This window comes from Pimephales promelas, chromosome 15 (assembly GCF_988280905.1).
Source record: "Pimephales promelas chromosome 15, fPimPro1.hap1.1, whole genome shotgun sequence".
Taxonomy (NCBI): Eukaryota; Metazoa; Chordata; class Actinopteri; order Cypriniformes; family Leuciscidae; genus Pimephales; species Pimephales promelas.
In genome coordinates this window covers 33,483,928-33,505,755 of record NC_142783.1, presented here as the reverse complement: position 1 = coordinate 33,505,755, position 21,828 = coordinate 33,483,928, and the positions used below count along the sequence as shown (strand labels likewise).

Below are 21,828 nucleotides of genomic sequence, written 5' to 3'. Positions count from 1 at the left end.
GCCACTGTGTAAGGCCAGAACTTTGTGCATTTACAAAATTTATAAATGATTTTATGCATAAATGTGTTCAACTGTGCACAACCAAATTAATATATTAATAAATATGAACTACACATTTTCAATTGATTGAAATCCATACATGAAAAAACAGAATCACAAGGTGATTTTAAACACACACACACACACACACGTATATATATATATATATATATATATATATATATATAATTTAGAAACAATTGTATTGTCAATGTTCAAATTAGTATACATACTTTATAAAAAAAATAGTGCATAGAAACCTACATTTTTATAATTTCAAACTATAATACAGTTCGAATGAATGTTTTACTTTCATGAATTTAATTATTATATTGAAATATTTAATGACTACTTTTTACAGTTGGTCAATTTGTAAAGTGATTCTACACTAACAAGCTCAATATGAAAGCAGATAATTCTTGTCAGTTCAGGCAATTTGGACTTTGTTCCCCACTAATATTCATATAAAAACATAACCATTATTCAGAATGTTCTCTGTTTGTTAGACTATCTATAGTTTTATTTCTTCTTAAAGGAAACAAAAGTTGGACACTGATTCTAATGAACACAATCAAATACAATACACTCTACTTTGAAATCTTTTTCTTTTTAAACACGTTATAAGCACAACGGTGTATTTGAGGTCCATTTTTTTATTTTCAAAATTGACCTAAAGTTCATTAAAAGTGATTTTTAAAAAAGTGTTGAAATCATAAGATCAGAAGTGACACCACATGAATTTAATATTGTAATCAAAATAATTTGACTTTATATAGACTAAAGTGCCTCCGTTACAGAAGTAAGACCGTGGCATTCTTCTTCATTCATTTCCATTATTCACAATGCCTGATTATTCCCAGAATTCCCGAAAGTATCCGTCGTGGGTCGAATCCCAGCTGTGACTGCACGACTACTTGGTTTTGTTCAGAATCTCTACGGTCTTTTTACCGTAATGATAGTAGCTGTAAGCAGACGCTGTGGTCGTCAGTGCGGTTACGTACCTGCCAACACAACACACACTCATTTAGTTTGATTGAATAATTAGAATAATGCGAGTGATGATGATAAATGACTGATATCAGGAGTAAAAGCTCACCACAGTGACTGCAGTAAAACACTGTCAGTGTAGTGAAACACCGGCGCCGCCAGAGACGCCGCCACCAGGAACAACTGCACTGCCGTGTTGATCTGAAACACAAAAAAAGAAAAAATTATATATATATATATATTTTTTTTTTTGAGGGCTGTGCAAAGATTAATTGTGATTAATCGCATCCAAAATAAAAGTTTGTGTTTACATAATATATGTGTGTGCTGTGTAGAATTATCTTGTATATAAACACATGTGCATCTATATACTGTATATAAGAAAATGTGTTATTCATATAAAAAATATGTACATTTATATCATTTAGATTATGTATTTACATATACACAGTATTTACGTGCAAATAATATATATACATCCATGCATATGTATTTATATATACAAAATAATTCTACACAGCACACACACATATATTATGTAAACACAAACTTTTATTTTGGATGCGACTTTGCACAGCCCTTATATATAATATAATATACATCACTGACCCATCATAATGGTTATCAGCTATTAGTCCGGCCTGCCAAAAAAATTATTTTGTGCTGACGATTAATAATTTAATTAACGATTTAATCTTGTTTTGCACATGTCACTTACAGTGCAAGCATAATGCAGCTTTTACTTGGAATTGTCTACAATATAATAATGACATTTATACTAAAATTAGGCCTATATGACTTACTGTGAATGAATTGAAAATTAATAATATATATATATATATATATATATATATAATGATTTATTATAATGTAATAAATAATTGTTTATATAAATATCAATTTTCACAGGAAAAATATAAATATTTTTTTTCTATATTCTATAATATGATAAATAATCAATTATACAAATATAATTAATTTCACAGAAAAATATCAATTTTTATATTATATTACATTACATTATAAAAAATAATAATGGTCTAATATTTCCCTCATTTGAATGCACAATAATTGCGGTTATCTCAAATAACTATATAAACATTCGATTAATTAATAATCGCCAGGCCTACTATCAGTATTGTCTTATTTGTATGCATTCTTGCAGTTATTCAAATCTGATATTGGTAGAAATACAAACTGAAACTTTAGTTAAAACATATCTATTGAAACAAGGTTTTATGAAGAGAGAAGTTGATGTTTTAGTCCACCTTGCTGATGAGCGTTGGTCTGAGTCGGGCAGTGGTGTAACACGGGTTGAAGAATTTACTGAGTGTTACCTGTGCAGGAAATAAAGACAAACGTCAAATATTGTTAGTTACTTCATAAACTATAAAACAGTTATTTCAGAGGACACTGAATAAAGGATAATTCTGTCATCATTTAGTTACCCTCAAGATATTTTGAAGAATGTTGGTAATCAGACAGTTGTTGGACCCCATTGACTTCCATTGTATTTTTTGTTTCAATGGCTACAGTCAACTGTGTGATTACTAACATTCAATCCCACAGTCCACATAAAATAAACAAGTGGAATGAAGAAACATAAATATGACTACTGCATTCCTTATTGTTTTTTGTTTGAAATATGATAGAAAGCACCAGAAAATGACTGAAAGCTCTTCACTTACTGGAGGAGGAACTGTTTTGTAGCGCACATAGAAAACAGCAGCGATCAGCGCCACATCTCTGGATATGATCAGTGCCGTCAGAGGAGCTTTGAGGAAAAACAGCACGAGGTTAGAGATCTGAACGAGTTAACTGCTATAATGCACAATGTGCATCCTGAAAAAGTGAATAAGTAATTATGCAAATATGGAGTGATGAAGCATTAGATTAGCAAAGAGCATTAAAGGGATACTTCAGGATTAAGCATTAATCTTTGTATTAGTATTAAACCTGTAGTATTTTCAAATTACCATGATTTCCAACCTCATGTCCCCCTGAGACAGGAGATTTATGTATTTTTTGTCTGGGAAAAATCCTCAGATGGCACAAAAAATCGTCATTTAGGTCATCAGAGGATTGTTTGTCCGGAGGTAGGCGTGGCAAGTGCATTCTGGGAGTTGTTGTCTTTCATCCACATAAGCCAAAACTACATTTTCTGTCTTTTCTCAGTCTAGAAAGCTCCAAATTCAAAAATGTCTTCTACATAAATGACCCATTTTAAAAATAGACATTCACCTTTCCAGAGGTGGAGTATCCCTTTAATAAACCAACACTGTGTGACATTTCACACAGGATACATTTCATTTTTTGCCATTTTACAAAGTCTTGAACACATTTTTTCCTCATATTCTCCATTGTTGCGGCTCCTCTCTTCCCAGTCTGTCAGTAACGCTCTGTTTACTTCCTGTGTCTATGAAGCCCCTCCTTCTGAAAAGCACACTGTGCTCTGATTGGTCGGCTGGATCAGTGTGTTGTGATTGGCCAAGAACTTGGAGTGTGTTTGGGAAAAGTCCCGCCCCTTACCATAACCGCCAGTTATGGTAACTCAACCAGGCCCCGCCCCTTTATTCTGCGCATGAATTATTATAATGAGGAATATTGTGACGTGTTCGACTACAATGGAGGCGTTTCCGGAGTTCAGAAACACTGACACTGATATAGAGGAGAACTGGAGCGTTTTAATGCCCAAACAGCAACATTACACACTAAAGAAGAGGATCATGGGAAATAGCAGAATAGGTCCTCTTTAAAGAAATGAAGCTGCAGTGATGAATAAAAAATGATCTCACCAGGGATGAGCTGTGCATATGTCAGACTGACGTATAGAACGCTGATGAGAATCTTATCAGCCAATGGGTCGAGAGCGCTGCCCAGAGCCGACTTCTGATTGGGCCAGTTACGAGCGATGTAGCCGTCCAGCTGACAGCGAAACCAGTGATCAGTACAACAAAATCTCTTTTAGGACAGTTCATTATAAAATCCTTAAACGTTCTCTTCAACTTACCAAGTCCGTTGCGCCGGCCAATAAGAAAAGCCCCAGAGAGACGTGGAAGTACTGTTCAGTGATTAAATATCCCACGACAGGAGACAGAACGATCCGGGCTATACAGAGGTAATTAGGGATCGTCCAAGGATTCTCATACTGTGAAGAAATGGCATTACATTAAATTATGGATACGCATGATGAACAAAAGACATTTAACACACTTAAAAATGCATGAAAAAATCATCATTGTTATAGATATTTAAGAAGTATCAGCAGTATCTGTATAGACTTATTTAATGCCATGTCCACATCTATGACTATCTTCATGGCAAAAACTGAATTACAAAAACAAGAGTTACGTAAATAAAATAAAGATTTTAAAACATATGATAAAAAAGTGAAATCTTACAAAACAAGTCTGTAAGTGAGCTTATTTGAAATGTTTTCTACTGCATTAAAAGCAGGATAGTCCAATAAAATATGTCTGATATTAAAGCAAACTTCATTTATTGTAAAGAAGAACACAGTAATTGGATTTTCTAACTCAGATATTTTAACTTGAAAAAAAAAATTCTATTTTTTAGAAAATATCAGTATTACATCAGTTAACTATGAACCTGATCCACTAGTGTTTGACAACCACAAAGTGACACAAAAATACTAGATCCATTGTTTTATAAGCTATTATTTTTCATTGTATGTGTATTTATTTATTGATATCTAATTATTGTTTAATTTAATTTAATCTATTTATTATAATTTACTTAAATTCATTTGTTTAATAATAGAATAAAATAAAATACATATATAAAACTAATATAATTTAATGAACTTCTGTACATTTATATTTAAAAATATTTTTTTAAATGTATAGAAGTTAGTTAATGTATATTTCATTTATATATATATATATATATATATATATATATTCATTATAAATGTGTAGAAGTAAGTTCATTAAATTATATTACTTTTATATATGTATTTTATTCTATTAAATGAATTTGAATAAAAGTACATTTATTTGAATATAAATTTTCACATTTACTTAAATATCATTAACTTACTTATACACATTTATATTAAAAAATATTTTTTTATAAATGTATAGAAGTTAGTTAATTTATATATATATATATATATATATTATAAATGTGTATAAGTAAGTTAATGATATTATATTTAAGTAAATGTGAAAATTTATATTCAAATAAATGTAATTCTATATGTATTTATTTTATTCTATTATTAAACAAATTAATTTAAGTAAATGATTATATATATATATATATATATATATATATATATATATATATATATATATATATAAACCATTTTTTTTTTTTGGTTTCCACATTGTGAAAATGACATGGAGTCCAAATTAAAACCCCCTGATGTACTTATTGATGTACTTAGTGAAACAAGTGTAAAAAAAGAGTGTAAAAACTCAAAAGTGAGTCGACTCACCAGCTCTTTAAACTGGAAATGTCCCTCTTTAGCTGGATGTGGCGAGTCTCCTTGTCCTTGAACTTCCTCCTTTCCCCTTGAATCCTGCTTTGAACATTCGTCTTCCAAAACTGGCTTTCTAGAAGCATCAGTGCAGAAGCCATTGGCACCAGCACACAGACTGGAGCCTGGCCGGTGAAGCCTGCACTGATGCTGCTGCTGGACTCCTGCTCTAACCTTACAGATAACCGAGCTCAGGGGGTCTGACCTCGGATGAAGGTCCAGCTCTGGTCCACAGGTCTTCAGTCTCTGAAGCCATGTGAGTTGTGCAGTAGTGTTTCTCAGCTGTGTGTTCGCAGATCTTCTGTAGTGGCAGGTCAGTCTCTGTGTGTGTCCTTTAGCACAGCCGAACCAGCTCTTCGCCAAACAAGCGGCCAAAAACATGTCAGATGCTTTATCTCAGTCAAAGTACATGATATATATCCGCGGTCTGTTTAACCGAACATCCAGCAGCATTTTTCGCAATTAATTGGTTCATATTCCTATATATTTCAGACATTCATTGGCGACCCACATGTTTTTGCCCTGCCGTGTTCCGACCCGCCCCCTGCTGTGCTGTTTACGACAGTTGTCTAAAGGGGCGGGTATTAAAGGAGCCGCGCTCTAATACGCATTATAATAAAAATAAACTAAAGCATATTAAATGCTTCAAATTAAGTGGAAATATAATATAATTTGATGTTGATGGCAGTGGATACCAAGTTGCCACATTTTTACAGTAGTAACAATTATCTCTAGTGAGCAGTAATGGTATTTTTGCAAGAACTGTTTGCTTTTCTGTCTCATTAATCTTAAATAATTATTAAACATAATTATAAAACTGGAATTCAAGTTACCAGCTAATAATAAATAGTAATATTGTTCTCTGTACTGTATAATAATATATAAATAATTATCATCATTATATATATATATATATATATATATATATATATATATATATATATATATATAATAAAAGTCCCAATTTAATATAATTATAATTAAAAGGAACTCCTTCAAATAGAGTAAAAAACTTTTAGAATGTGTCATTTTGTTTGACTTGTTTAATTTTAATGAAAGTTTACAACTTTTTAATGAATGCATATTCCATATTATTTTCATTTGAATCTATTGCAATTAAATGTATTAGCTGCACATGTGTTAGTTCTTATAAGGTTATTTTACTGTTACCTAACATTGCAATGCCAAACATATCATATGCACATTCTGTTTTAATGTTCAGAAATATGGTTAAAATTTGTTTGTTTTTATGCATAGTATTTACAGGTGCATACTATTTATGTACATGAACACAATGTACAGTTAATGTAAACATACATATAAATATAATATTTGTTGCATAAAAAACAGACCCAACAGTATGGCACAATAACATTGCAGAAACATATCATATGGTTTGAAGCTGATAGACCCTGTAGCCTTTCTTCAGAAGGTAACCCTGTTCATTGAGTGCACCGATGAAACCCTCAAAATCCACAACCTGAGAAAAGAATATGATAAATTAAAGAGGAAAGAACATCAAAGTGTCCCTATTATGCTATTTTAAAGGTTCCTAATTTTTTTTTTTTTTGAGTGTCACAGGTTTACATGCATCAAAGGTAAAAAAAAAACACACTTAAATAACTCGAACTGCTTGTGGGATTAATCAGTCTCTCTAAATCCCACCTTTCCACAAGCCTGCTCTGCTCTGATTGGCCAGACGGCTTAGTCTGTTGTGATTGGTCTATCGCGTACAGCTCATGACTGAAACCAAACACTAATTACCATAACTGAACTTCAGCTCCGGAGGCTTCCTAAAGCTCATTGAAGACAGTAATGATGGCGTTGATTTTACCGAGCGTGAGTCCGATGATGAAACATTGGAAGTTATTAAACTAGAACATCAATCGAAAGGACGTTTCTCAGTGATATGATACTGATTTAAGGAACATTATGAGATGTTGCAGCTGTAATTCCTCCTCATGAGCATTAACAAGTGTATTCATCAACAAATCCATGTGTGCATTTCTGATTTATTGAGGTGGAAAATGAATCATTAACTGCATCAATAACGGCGCATACGTTAGCCGAACACTAGCGTGAATGACTGATGTAACATTAAAGTTGGTAAAACAGATCTTGCTCTATCCTTTATCTTTACTCAAAGTAGTAGTAGTGAGAACGACAGATGATCTGCATTAATAAACATAGGGATGCACCGATGTGAACATTTTGGCCGATACCGATAACCGATAATCCTTTATATTTGAAAGGTGATAACCGATATATCGGCCGATAAATCGAAATATAATTTTTGAGAGCCTGATTGCAAAAACAAAAGTCTCACAATTAAAATCCATTTCCCAATCACACAATTATAATGTTCTCGTTATAATTTCATGTAGCCGATACGACAGCACATTTTGCACTTAACTATATTTTCCTTTTTGATTCCAATCATATTTCTAGCAATTAAGATCAATCATGTTGAACAGTGTGCATCTGAAGTGTCTCAGGTGTCAAGTGTTGAAGGAAATAATTCATTATTTATCAGCTTTATTATATCAGCCAAATTTTATTGCCAGGCCGATAACGATAACATAAAAATGAACAATATCGGCCGATACCGATATGGTAGCCGATATATATCGTGCATCACTAAATACCGTAGACAGTTTAAGGAAGGTAATAGTGGCCCACGGCTGATTAGAAGAAGTATTTCAGTAAGTTAGACAGAGACCTACACAACATAAAACACACAAAAAAAAGTATTTGAACACCCGAAAATATGAAATATATAAAAAATTTATAATAGAAAATATATGTCAATAATTAATCAAACTTCCGGGTAGTGATTCTGAGGAGCAAGCTGGTCTCTGGCCCATCTTTAATAGATCCGCTTTTTGTAAATCTCATTTAGACCTCAGAGATTTGAGAAGCAGTCACCAGAAGGTTATATTGCTGTGGTAATTTAAACCACTGACTCTTCACATCCTCATTCTTTGGAAGTGTTTATAAAGAGAATTTGCAGAGCAGAAAACAGCGTATTCTCCACAAGATACAGTGTGGACGGATCAAAGTGGACGTTGTTCACGGGCAGCCAATGAGACCATAGACCATTATGCAAATGAGTTACAGAGTTGCAGGACACGGAAGTGAGACTGGAATTCCTGAGGACTTGTTTAGGCCGTTTAGAGTCAATTCTTTTTTTTGGGGGGAGACAATGACTTTATTTATCAAGCACTGTCGACTTTACAACTTTTACACTGCATGTGTAATATAGCTGCAAAATATTTTAAAAAGCATAATGGTGCACTTTGAAAGAGAATTAAATCCGTCATCTGACAGTGTACTGTGTAATGCTCACCTGTATGTGCAGATCTTTGGCGAGCTGTCGCAGCTCCTGGAGCTCAAACATGCTTTTGTGGGTGCGCTCGGCGAGTCGGTTTAAAGCCGTGACAAATTTCTTGACTTTCGAGCGGTTGCTCATGCCAGAGCCGAGCTGAGAGCGGTCGAAATCCAGACGGCCAAACTCATCCGAGTATGTGTCGGTCAAGCTAAACGCAGGAAAAAAAAAGCTTTTGTCATGAATAAATAATTATCAATTTTTTAAGAATTAAACAACTGAGGAAATATAATCAAGACTGGCATAAAAATTAGGGGTGCGAAAATATATCGCAATACGAAAATGCAACAATGTATCGTGGATAGTTCCCCAAAATAAAAGGAATTTTTTTAAATTTTTGCAGAGTTTTAGTATCAGTATTACATTGAACTACTATACATAATGTTGATTATAATGTATAATAATCCAATGGGGGAATATTTGTGGGTCCTGATAATGCCAAATGTCTGATCTTACCAGTAAAAAGTGTCCAACATTATTATAAATACCGTATATCTAGTCAGTGACAGAGTGCAAGCCTATTCATCTAAAATAATAATGTATTTTCAGCTTCAGAATCATGAATATTTTTATTCTGGTGTCTATTCATTTAAACCCATAATGTAATATCAAAGTTAGCATTTATAATCAACAGTACATTTTTTGTTAACCTTTTATCATATGTCTTGGAGTATCGCAATAATATCATACCGTGAGTTCAGTATCGTGATATGTATCGAATCGTGACAAGAAGGTATTGTTACACCCCATGTTATTTAATTTGAGGATGTAGAAGGAGCATATCAATGCATATAAATAACACAGACATATCAATGAAGACACATTGATTTCTGAATCATGCAAGTTGTGTCCTGAATGACGTACTATACACTATGCACTCAACCATCAAGTAGGTGTAAAAGGTTATTTTGTGGTCTAACAGCCCTTCCCTTTTGGCTACAAAAGTAGTGTTGCGAACTTGTTGAACTTTTTTGGAAAAATAAGTGCATCATCAGGGTATTTAAAGTGCACTTAAAGAAAGTGCATACTTTGAGCTTTAGAATAGTGAATAAGTATGTGAATTGGAATTATTTAGAATACGTGATTTTTTCCAATATGGGTGTAAATAAATATGCATTTTTTAGTAACAATAATAACACACAGTCCTCACGTTAAAATTCTATATAACTTGTAGAAAACACAGCTTTTATGAGTCACCTGTGTTTCATGATCTCCACAACATCCTCCGCATCACTTTGAGTAGCTTTTTCCCTGAGCTCAACACGAGCTCTCGCCTGCAGAGAGAGAGAGACCTTTTGATTGTCATGCAATGCAAAGACCCTAAATTAATTACTTATACCTCAAGAAATCAAAATTGTATTTTGAATGTATTTTTAATTGTATTTTTTTTTTGTCGCACTTTTTAGGTTCATGTCTGTGCAAAACAGACCAAAAATACTGAGCCTCTTCTTGCAACTGTGACTTTATTTTTCACATTTCTGAGAAGCGTTATCTCGCAAGTGCAATTTTAGATCTCACATTTCTGAGAAAAAAAAGACTAAATTATATTTCTCTATAACTCGCAACTGCATGTTTATACAGTATCTCACAACTTCAGAATTTTATATTCATACTTTTTTCTCAGAATTGCAAGACATAAACTTGTAATTGGCTTTATGCACAGCTGCACTACTTCCTGAACTTCAGCCAGCTATTTGTTTCCTGTCTGCCATTATTGGACAAACTTGATTAATTCAGGTGTGTCTGATTATTGTTGCCGTGACTACTGAGGTCAGGCACACCTGAGTTAATCAATTTGTCCAATAATGGTAGACAGGAAACAAACAGCTGGCTGAAGTTCAGGAAGTAGTGAAGCTGTGCATAAAGCCAATTGCGAGTTATATAGTCTGGATTGTGAGATATGAACTCAGAATTGTGAGATAAAAAGCTAATTCCTTTTTTATTTTTTATTCTTAGGTGGAAACAAGCTTCCATAAATAGCCAATGTCACCACTAAAAAGAAAAAATTGTCCACGCTTAAAGGATTGGTGTACTTAAAAAAAAAAAAAACTTTTGCTGATAATTTACTCACCCCCATGTCATCCAAGATGTCCATGTCTTTCTCTCTTCAGTCGAAAAAAGAAATTAAGGTTTTTGATGAAAACATTCCAGGATTTTCTCCATATAATGGACTTCAATGGGGTCCAAACGGTTCAAGGTCCAAATGAGAGTTTCAGTGCAGCTTCAAAGTGCTTTAAACGACACTAGACGATGAATAAGGGTCTTATCAAGCGAAACGATCGTCATTTCAAAAATAAATAACAAAGTTTAAGTTTTATAAGCACGAATGCTCGCCTTGCTCTGTTCGTGACTCTCCTGTTCGAACTCGTTCATCAAAATGAGCTAATCTTTTTTTGAGTCATTTCATTAATTTTTTTCGTTGAATGAACCAAATGACTGAACCAAATGTACAAATGAACCAAATGACCAATTGAACGAATCTTTTTTCGAGTCATTTTATACATTGAATGAACGAAATGACTCGAAAAAACATTTGTTCATTTTGATGAACGAGTTCAAACAGGGGTCATATAGGAGTCTTATAAAACTTAAACTTTTAAATTTATTTTTTAAATGAGTGATCGTTTCGCTAGATAAGACCCTTATTCATCGTCTGGAGTCGTTTAAAGCCCTTTGAACAGTTTGCACTGAAACTCTCATTTGGACCTTGAACCGTTTGGACCCCATTGAAGTTCATTATATGGAGAAAAATCCTGGAATGTTTTCATCAAAAACCTTAATTTCTTTTCGACTGAAGAAAAAAAGACGTGGACATCTTGGATGACATGGGGGTGAGTAAATTATCAACAAACGTTTTTTTTTTTTTAAAGTGAACTAATCCTTTAAAGTCAATAATAAATATTAAATGTTAATCAAACAAAAACAGAGTGCAGTAGATGCTGCATGACGTAGATCCGATGTTGTATGGGGATTATGTCACCTCTGTGAGTCGGATGAGGGACTCCAGCTGGCGGGTGGTGATGGGTGTGCTGTCGGCTGTCTGGTTCTGTTTGCGCAGCTCCAAATAAAAGTCCTGCAGGACCTGCGCAGCTTCGGCGGAGAGAGACGGGTGAACGTAGTGCCGGGCGTAACCCACGTACTTCCGCACGAGCTGATGAGGAATCGGGTCAAAGTTCTCTCCAGGAACCAGCTACGGATGAAGAAACTGAAATTATTACAGCTGTAATATATAAACCATTTTGCAAGATGTAAACAACACTGGTCCAGAAGCACTTCCTGTTTCAGTTCTTTAACACTACATAAAAGCTGGGATAAAATACAACCAACAGAACATATAAAACTGAATCAAAAAGTTACACACACATCTTTAAGGTGTTTTCTTTACGTGTGAAATAAAGAAAACAGTTACAAACTGAAACAGGAAGTGTTTCTGGATCAGTGTTGTTTACATCTTGCAAAATGGTCTATAGTACAGTAACAACAAATGTATAGTAGGTGCAATAATAAAACACAATAATCAAAATATGATGCTTAACAGATCAGTAGTTGTACATTAAAATATGCATACACAATAATACATCTTGCATAAGGAAAAATTATTAATAAAAGTTATTATAAATTAGTAACACTACAATATTCTCATTTGTTAACATTCTTTATGCATGTATTAGCTAACATGAACAACCAATGAACAATATTAATATATAACACAATAATAATGTATGAAAAATATTAGCCAACAATACAATTGTTTATTGTTTATGTTAGACACTGCATTAAATATTCTTAAAAGTTACAAATTTAGATTTAGATTTTCAAAATAAAAAGCTTTTAGGAAGTCTCATTATTTATTGGATTGGTTAACATGACCAACGTTTTTTTCCAGCATAGTTAATTAAAATGAAAATTGTTCAGTGTTTGATAATACTATTTCATAGTGCAGTAATGTTAACAGATTTTGTACAAAATAACTAACTAAGAATAATAAAAGCTTTAGAAGTATTATCCAGGGTTAGTTCATGTTAATGGTTAACAAATGAAACCCTAATAAAAAAGTGTCAATAGAAGTGGTTAAGAGAAGGTGAATGTTACTTTGAGTCTGTCGGAGAGCGGTTTCTCCGAGGAGACCTCCAGAATGGAGATGTTGGAGTCCTGCGTACTGGAGCGTTTGACCGCAGCACTGCTGAACGCACCGTTCTTCCCGGCTCGCATGGCCATCACGTGCTCGGACAGCAGGTGGTCGTGGTCCTCATTAGGGGTGTCCAACAGGATGAAGACAAGATCAAACCTGGACAGTAGTGCACTTCCCATTCTAGAGTGACAAAAAAATAGTTTAAAAAAATGGTCTATTATTCCCTTTTACAAAGTCTTGATGTGTTTCAGGCTCTACTAGAACAGGTTTTCCTGTTTGAATGTTGATTATTCTCCTCATATTCTCCATTGTTGCGGCGCCTCTCTTCCCAGTCTGTCAGTAACGCTCTGTTTAATCCTGTCTCTATGAAGCCCCTCCTTCTGAAAAGCACACTGTGCTCTGATTGGTCGGCTGGATCAGTGTGTTGTGATTGGTCAAGCGCTTCGAGTGTGATTGGAAAATGTCCCGCCCCCTTCCATAACCGCCAGTTTAACACACTACTAACTAACTCAACCAGGCCCCGCCCCTTTATTCTGCGTATGAATTATTATAATGAGGAATATTGTGACGTGTTCGACTACAATGGAGGCGTTTCAGGAGTTCAGAAACACTGACACTGATATAGAGGAGAACTGGAGCATTTTCTTGCTCAAACAGCAACATTACACACTAAAGAAGAGGAACATGGGGAAAAAAAGCATGATAGGTCCTCTTTAATACAACATTGTGTCGAAACATTTTAAATCTTATGAGGCAAATGGTTATGATATATATGAAATATATTAAAGGCAAGGCACCACAGGAGAAAAATACACAATTTTTAACTAACATATACATCCAGTTATATCCAATCATAAGACATTACATTTTGTGTTACAAGTTTTCTAAAATGTAATGTTTAAATATGCTAAATCTTATTTGCATACTTCAGCACAGAAATATGAACACTGGATAAAGTTTCATTTAGTCAATAGAGTTAAAGGTTAGTACAGAGGGGATATTGGATATTTACTTTTATCAGTCCATAAATCAGAAATAATGTCATCATCAGTCAGCATGTTTTTAAGAACAAAATGTTATATTAATGTACAGTATGTAAGTGCTGCTGAAGTGGAGATCAACTCGTTTAGAGAAAAGCCAACTGTAATTGAAATAGATATGAGTTTTTGGGATGTTTTCTTTCCACTAGTCTGGAAGTAAACAAGCAAAATTGCACAAAATCTCAAAAGTGACCAATGTTTGAAAAAACAAAATGGTTTTGTCTGTAGTCGTGTCTTGCCAGCCATTTTCAAATCTAACATTTGACACTATTAAAGAGCCAAAATATGCATCTCAAAGTTGCAGCTGAAGTGTTTATTATTAATTTATGAAACAGTTTCATATTTCTTTTGTTGATCTTTAATAAACCATCAGCTACACAGGATTACTGGTGCGTTAACACTGATTTAATCGTGCTTTACAAATCTAAACCCAATACATTTTATAATCAATGTACAACAATTTTTTTTTTTTATTATTATTAGTAGGCATTGACTCACTTCAGATTCTCAGAGACAGTCTTGGCTTTGTTGTAATGCCCTCCGACAGGATTGGCCGCAGCGATGATGGAGGTTCGAGCAGGAAGAGTGCAGACAATCCCAGCTTTAGCCAGACTGATGCTCTGCTGCTCCATGGCCTCCAGAAGAGCCTGATGCTGGCTGCCCATCTTATCAAACTCATCAATGCAACAGATGCCTGGAGAAAACCAGTAAACCCAGGTAAGGCTCTACCACACGTGTATCCTGAATTGATTCAGAAGATCGTGTTTCACCTTGATCTCCCAACACCAGCGCTCCGGCTTCAAGAGCGTAGTCTCCCGATCCGCTGTCCCGGGACAGAGACACAGTCAGTCCTGAAGTGGTGGTCGTGTTTCCACAAACATATACACCCCGTGGAGCCACGTTACACACGGCCTGGACACACACAACAGCAGCATACATATGGCATATTAACCTCTTAACTGTCACCCCCCCTTTTTTGAATAGACATGGAAATGCTCATTTCAAACTTAAATGGTTGTAATTCAAGAATTCTTTGGAATATAGACGTAAGATTGGTCTCGTTTTAAAGAAGACATTTGGCAGATTTTTCTCGAAGTGAAATAAATTAGGAAAGTGAAACAGAAAAAAAGTTATAGAAGTTTGAGTTTATAGAAATGTACAATGTAAAAAAATTAATTATTCATATTTTATTTAAAATATATATTTTTAAAACCTGGGCTATTGTAAAACTGCAGAAAAATCAAAGCCAAAAATCTGAACAAGTTGTGTTTCAAATTTTAGGTTGATATCTCAAAAAATGAGCTTTCAGTAAGATTTTGTTTGGGCGCAGTACCAAACTTTTTCACTAGGGCACAACCAGACTCCATTACTGCCCATATAAGGGCGCCTCCATTTCCATATGTGTTTTGAGTGATCTGAACCATTATTTTCACAAATTTCACACAATTTATGAAGTAGAAATCCTATTCAGAAGTAATATGGGTAGTTTGGCAGATTTTGATATGAATTCAACCTCTAGGAATCACGTACAAAGCACACCCATGCGCGTTATAGCTTATTGCCATAACACAAATGGTGAATCAATTTTTTTTTCCGTAATATTTAAAACATTTTCAGACCTTTTTTTCTAAAATAATTGAATGGATGCTATATTTTGAACTCTTGGCATGAAATCAAACTGAGGTTTCTAACTTTTTTTCATGATTTTTCATGTTCATTGCTATTTTAAAATAAAGGTCTAAACACGCTTTAGGAGTATGAAAATATTCTTGTTGCAAATTGATAAATTACGGCTTGTGTGTAAATTTCACCAAATATGGAAACTAGAGATTGTAAGCTTTCAAATGATATATAGTTTGTTAATATTACTTAAGGTCTTTTCTAAGATATTATTGTTTTAAAAATATAATGGCAAGCGTCCCACCTGTGGGACGGTGACAGTAACTTAAAATCATCTAACTAGGTGATACATGCATTAGAAAGGCTTATATTATCATGTACCTGTAACATCTGACTTTTACCAAGTCCAGGGTCTCCAACGATAAGCATGTGTGGGTCTCCTCTTATTGGGATACGATTTTTATCGTCAACATACTTCTGACATCCGCCAAAAAGAGCCAGAGCCAATCCTGCTTTAACAAGCTGAGAAAACACAGGGAGAGCAGACAATCTTTTTATTTACTAAATCCAAGATGCTAAAACAACTTCTCCATGGTTATGATACAAGCTCAGTAACATATGAACACCCACAATAAAGAAGCCTAGTGTTACACTAAACATTCAAATGACAGGAATAATAAATTAAGTTAAATAAGAACATATTTGGACACTCACCAAATGGCCGTAAATGGCAGGACAAAGAGAACTGCAATCACAGTGAGAGTCACATTAGCTTCTTCATTGATAATACAGTGTATGTGAACATGTTATAGAGTCTAAATGTTACACACTTCACTATGAGCTTGAAAAGGTCCTCTTGCGCTTGGATCTCTTGGATGGCGTAGAGGTCTTTGATGGAGAACTCCACCGACGGACCCTGGCCCTCGGATTCAGACGCGGCTTTGCTCTTCTGACCCTTCGAGTTGCTGACTGAATTTGCCTGAATGTACAACAGGAACATACACTTGTCCTTCTTGTTTCTGCCACTTCCTGAGGAAAGAAACAAACACAAATCATGGAATACAACAGACTTGCATGAAATAACTTTTAAAGTACGTTTGAATGCGCTGTTGTAAGACATAAGACAAAGCAGTCCATCACCTTACGTTATCGAACAAAATAATATTGATCATAAATAATAAAGGTCTTTCTCTAATCAAAGCTTCTAAAAGCTTATTACACAGCTACTTCCAAATAAACAAAGACAGAGGTTATTTACACTAATGATATGAGATTGTAATAGGGAGAAGAATGGGATCGGGAAAAGGCGGATTCACATTAAAAACTTTTTTCTGTTGCAAAACAACTTTCCTCTTATCAATTCCTTTATTTATTACTCATTTCTCTTTCTAAACTGGGGAGGATCGTAATAACGGCCCTGTGTATTTTGTCGCTTTTGTCTCACCCACCCAGACAATGGCGGGCCTTTTGATTTTAGTGTAAATAGACACTCAGATAAATATATAAATGGAGATAATATATCCATTTGAGTCTAAGTGATTGTATTATGTGGAGGGGTATAACAGCTCAACACAAAGAGCAGTGAATGTGAGCATCATCTAGTAACTGAGTCAGACAGAAGGCCACCCGAGGCTGTCCTACCAGACCACTGAGGTCAGATGTAAAAATAGCAGCAGCTGATATTTGCCAGACTGTAATATGGACACATTTCTGAGATGCTATCATCCATTTGTTAATAAGAAATTGCCTTGAATCTAAGTAGTAGCACCAGCTTCATGTGTACGAGTCTATATATTAGTCTATATACAGTCTATTTGCACTGACAGTGTGAACAATGTCTCATACTCTCTTCACTGGACACTTTAATGACCCCTGTGATGGTGACCATGTCTCCAGGCACACAGCTGTCCACCAGATCCTGCGTGAGCTCACATTCAATGGTGCGCGGGATTCGACCGGACTCACGCTGGTCATCCGACATCATCTCCTGAACCCTGTGAAGAGCACAGGAGGAGAAATCATGGCAATGAGTGATGGTGTTCCCTTAAACATCTCACACCGAAGTCTTGCTATTGTTAACTACACTCTCAGAAAAAAGGTACAAAAGCTGTCACTGGGGCTGGACCTTTTCAAAAGGTAAACTTTTGTACCCAAAGGCTGCATATTGGTACCTTAGTGGTACATATTAGCACCTAAAATGTACATATTAACACCTAAAATGTACATATTAACACCTAAAATGTACTTATTAACACCTAAAATGTACTTGTTAGCACCTAAAATGTACATATTAACACCTAAATGTCCATATTAACACCTAAAAGTACATATTAACACCTAAAATGTACATGTTCTCACCAAAAATGTACATATTAACACCTAAAATGTACATATTGGCACCTGAAATGTACATATTTGCACCTAAAATGTACATATTAGTGCCTAAAATGTAAATATTAGCACCTAAAATGTACATATTAGCGCCTAAAATGTTAATATTAGCACCTAAAATGTTAATATTAGCACCTAAAATGTACATATTAGCACCTAAAATCGAAAACAGTTTGAAATAAAGCTCAGATTAAATAAAACATAAATATTAGATTAAAAAAAATTAAACTTGAGAAATAACTTAAGTTGAAGTACTAAAATGACTAAAACTTAAATAAAAACGAAGGCTAAACAGAAGTATTTCAAAACACTAATAAAAATGACAAAACACATAAAATAAAAAATATATATGAGATAATTTAAAATACTAATAAATAGCATATTTAGGATAATACTAAAATAACACTGGCAAACACTATTATAAAAAAAATATGTTATTCATTTAAAAAATAAATGCTCATAAAACAATAGCTGACCATTCGATGATGAGAAATGCAAAGACTATATCTGACATGGCATTTACACTGAAAGCAATGACAAAAAAATAAACAAATAAAAAAAGCAGCATGAAATTTGTTCTGCTCAGCTAATTATAGATTTTCATACTTTATTGTTTGCCAGTCGACAGTGAGTGTGAAAGGTGAACTTCTGTTTGGAGTGAATGAACGCCCATGACATTCAGGCTGTAAACACTGAAGAAAAAATGAAAAACATCATGTTAGATGTCACTAAATACAGAAAAAGTGACATTTACTACTTACTAATTGCAATGTGTCCAATTTTATATGTATTGTTAACAGATTATTCTTTTCTCAGTAACTTTCCAGTTTAAAAAAAGAAAAATATGTGGAATCTCACTGTCACAGAATCAAAACTTGTTAAACATGTTATATACAAGTGATGTTGGTTGAACACTGTACCTTAGTGGGTATGGTGTATTTCCCATCAGGCAGTGTGATGCTCTGTGTATCCCCACAGCTGTTACAGGCAAACGCCAGCTTACTGCAGAGCGGTTTAATGTTACTCACTCTCACCACCGTTCCTCTGATCGCAACAAACTTCCCATATAAATTCGCTCTCAGACTTTTCAAAGGAGTCAGTGGCTCATAGTTATATAGCCTAAAAGAGAGAAAGAGACACATACAAGAAATTAAAACACTTTTTTTCATCGCAAAATTAAACTATATTATCTCCGAACTAAAGTTTAATGTCTTTATGCGGATACATGTGATTTATTAGATCTTAACTGCTTGATTGCTAGTTTTGTCACAAAATGTAAACTAAATTTATGACAAATGTAAACTAAACTGCTAGATCTAAACTAGCAGTTTAGATCTAAATGTTCATCTACTAAATGCAACTATAAGGGCGTGAAGATATTAAGAAAACAAACATTAACATAATTATTTTCAGTAAAGCTCCTTTTTAACAACGTGCAATGTGAAATATACAAATAAATTTGACTGGTCTTGATATTCATAAGGCAAGTACACAGACTCACCTGGCGCTGATATGTGGGGTGTTGATTATGGGCCGGACGCCTGCGGGAAGATCCTCTTGCCCCTGCAGTTCTGCTGCATGTCTCTCCAGATCCACAGTCAGCACCTGCACAGAAAGATTCAATTATTTCATCTTGATCTTCCGAGATTTTGGCATAATGTTAAACTGAGAACAGTGACGGATATGTAAATGCGTAACACAAAACCCACCTGATGAATTGCCACACCCAAGCAGTCCAGTATCTTCTCAGGCATTTCCTTAAGATCTTTGGCTAGATCAGGTAAAGTGTGTGAAATCTGTTTGTTGGACAACAGGTCTTTGTAGTCCACCAAAATGCTGCCTTTCCTTTCAATCTCATCCTGAGGGTGACAAAAAATATATATTTTGTTGTTTTTTTTAACACTGGAAATAGGGAGAATCATCATGCTGTGAAATCTGATACCTTATCATAAAGGTCCATCTGCGATGTGAAGTACCGTTCAAACACTTTTATCTTCTCGACATAAGGTGAACTTTCAACAAATCCTGGAAAAGGAACAAACACAAATCACAAACTATTGCATGCAATCATAAATCAAAATCAAGAAGACATTCAGACATATATCCAACAGGTCAAGAATTCATTCAGAATGTAAATAGGAAAATATAAAACCTTCAGAAAAATAGAGTCGCCATCCTTTGTATGGACACGTGATATCAAGGGTTGCTTGACTAACTTGTGGAGTAAATCCTGTGGAGTAAAAACAAAAACATTAATAATAATAATAATAATAAAATGGCAAATGTCAGTATAACACAAAAAAGTTAGAAATAAATTATATTTTTTCAAATACAACATTATGTTGGGGTTAGTTCACCCAAAAATAACTTCTTTAATATAACTCAGATTGTGTTCGTCTGAAAGAAGAAGGTCATACACACCAAGGATGGCTTGAGGGCAAGTAAATCATTGGGTAATTTAAATTTTTGTGTGAACTATCCCTTTATTATAAATAATTATATTTAACTTGTTTCCTAATTAAGTTAGTTTCTAGCTTTCTAAAAAATCTGGCATGCATACTATGAATACTGTTGGCTCTGTGGCTTATGTTTTTCTAGCAACTTGCATTAGATAAAAGTGTCAACTAAATACATGAATGTAAATTATTTTAATCAACTTTTATTGTCAATAGTCACAAGCTACCCAACTGTTCAGACGCTTACTATATTGTGTATTATTGTTGGTGGAATATTTTCCTCTTAAAAAAAATAATGAAAAACTCCTATTGTTTGTGTCAAAGGAATCAGTGTAATGCGAACTGCCAGTTGACCTACAAAGCGACATCGTACCTGTACCACTCTATAATTAATTACATTTAATTAGTTTACAGGTTCATTTTTTTTTTCTAGCTTTTTATCAAACAGGGCATTATATACTATGAACACTATTGGCTCTGTGACGAACTGCTTATGTCTTTCTATTGTAAGTTTGGATGAAATGCATGTATTTGATTCAAGTTTTTTTTGTCAATGGTCACAAGTTACCCAACTTTTAAGACACTTACTATTTTGTGTATTGTTGGTGGAATAGTTCCCTCTTCCTCTTCCTCCTCCTCCTCTGCTCCACTGATGGCCTCTCCATCCTCTTCCTCCTCTCCATCCTCTTCCTCCAGCAGATGAACTGTTTGCACCCCTCCATGACCCTCGGTATGACCCTCGGTCAGAAGCCTGACTGCTCATCCTTCACCGTCGAAAGTCTGAAAGCAAAATCACAACAAATGAACACAGAAACATGATCATAATAGATCGATATAAACAATATACTTAATCAAATCAATACAGAACTGCTGTTTTACTCACACTTTATCATCTATTATAATAACTAAACACGTATTTATTATTTTGCCAACCATAAAAAGACTCAAATAAATCTAAATTCGGCGATATCAGTTCTACAATGAGTCAAATAATGAAATAACGTACACAGATAACTTACACTTGGACTAACTGTTGTATTTTAATTTTACCGCGGCTCTAATTAATGTGGAAGTTAGAGCATACATTGAGGAAAAATGTCGACACATATTTTAATTTAAAAAAAATAAATTTTAAAAGATCTTATTGAGAGAAGTTACTACCACTGTTTGTTTACTTCCTCAGTCGATGACGTCTGGTCAGGCTTGAAGTTTGGCGCTCATCGTGACGCCACTTCCGTACATGCGCTGAGCCGCAAACGTCGTTTTTAGCCTTTTTT

General features: G+C 34.3%; 2 protein-coding genes across 5 annotated transcripts; both read right to left on the bottom strand.

Moving 5' to 3' along the window:
- Positions 1 to 757: 757 nt before the first annotated feature.
- On the bottom strand, positions 758 to 6,098 carry crls1 (cardiolipin synthase 1). The gene is made up of 7 exons (XM_039653436.2): positions 5,486 to 6,098; positions 4,037 to 4,174; positions 3,822 to 3,951; positions 2,715 to 2,800; positions 2,295 to 2,363; positions 1,136 to 1,227; positions 758 to 1,040 (listed from the first exon to the last, which is right to left on the bottom strand). Exons 1-7 carry the CDS (start codon positions 5,906 to 5,908, stop codon positions 950 to 952), a joined length of 1,029 nt encoding a protein of 342 aa, XP_039509370.2. The 5' UTR covers positions 5,909 to 6,098; the 3' UTR covers positions 758 to 949.
- Positions 6,099 to 6,559: 461 nt separating this feature from the next.
- Positions 6,560 to 21,823, bottom strand: mcm8 (minichromosome maintenance 8 homologous recombination repair factor). Of its 4 annotated transcripts, XM_089120576.1 has the most exons (20): positions 21,716 to 21,733; positions 21,571 to 21,608; positions 21,140 to 21,331; positions 20,248 to 20,325; positions 20,038 to 20,120; positions 19,805 to 19,954; positions 19,597 to 19,700; positions 19,016 to 19,214; positions 18,702 to 18,787; positions 17,550 to 17,698; positions 16,535 to 16,733; positions 16,419 to 16,449; positions 16,086 to 16,226; positions 14,855 to 14,996; positions 14,583 to 14,778; positions 13,005 to 13,224; positions 11,893 to 12,102; positions 10,110 to 10,186; positions 8,874 to 9,063; positions 6,560 to 7,007 (listed from the first exon to the last, which is right to left on the bottom strand). In XM_089120576.1, the coding sequence occupies exons 3-20, from the start codon at positions 21,312 to 21,314 to the stop codon at positions 6,915 to 6,917; spliced, it is 2,523 nt and encodes an 840-aa protein (XP_088976702.1). In that variant the 5' UTR covers positions 21,315 to 21,331; positions 21,571 to 21,608; positions 21,716 to 21,733; the 3' UTR covers positions 6,560 to 6,914. The 4 variants fall into 4 exon arrangements, with proteins under 4 accessions (XP_088976702.1, XP_039509367.2, XP_039509366.2 ...); XM_039653433.2 differs by lacking the exon at positions 21,571 to 21,608 and having other exon boundaries at positions 21,716 to 21,823; XM_039653432.2 differs by lacking the exon at positions 21,571 to 21,608 and having other exon boundaries at positions 21,713 to 21,808.
- Positions 21,824 to 21,828: the final 5 nt, after the last annotated feature.

Bases quoted from the DNA above. Each gene is read 5' to 3' on its own strand.
- crls1 (XM_039653436.2), bottom strand. From the start codon at position 5,908: ATGTTTTTGGCCGCTTGTTTGGCGAAGAGCTGGTTCGGCTGTGCTAAA. The intron at 1,228-2,294 runs GTGGACTAAAAC...TTTGTGTTTCAG, and splicing joins GACCAACGCTCATCAGCAAG to ATCAACACGGCAGTGCAGTT. The intron at 1,041-1,135 runs GTGAGCTTTTAC...TTGTGTTGGCAG, and splicing joins GTTTTACTGCAGTCACTGTG to GTACGTAACCGCACTGACGA.
- mcm8 (XM_039653433.2), bottom strand. From the start codon at position 21,314: ATGAGCAGTCAGGCTTCTGACCGAGGGTCATACCGAGGGTCATGGAGG. The intron at 20,121-20,247 runs GTTTTATATTTT...TTCCTTTTCCAG, and splicing joins GCGACTCTATTTTTCTGAAG to GATTTGTTGAAAGTTCACCT. The intron at 7,008-8,873 runs GTGAGCATTACA...TTCTTTTCTCAG, and splicing joins CCAAAGATCTGCACATACAG to GTTGTGGATTTTGAGGGTTT.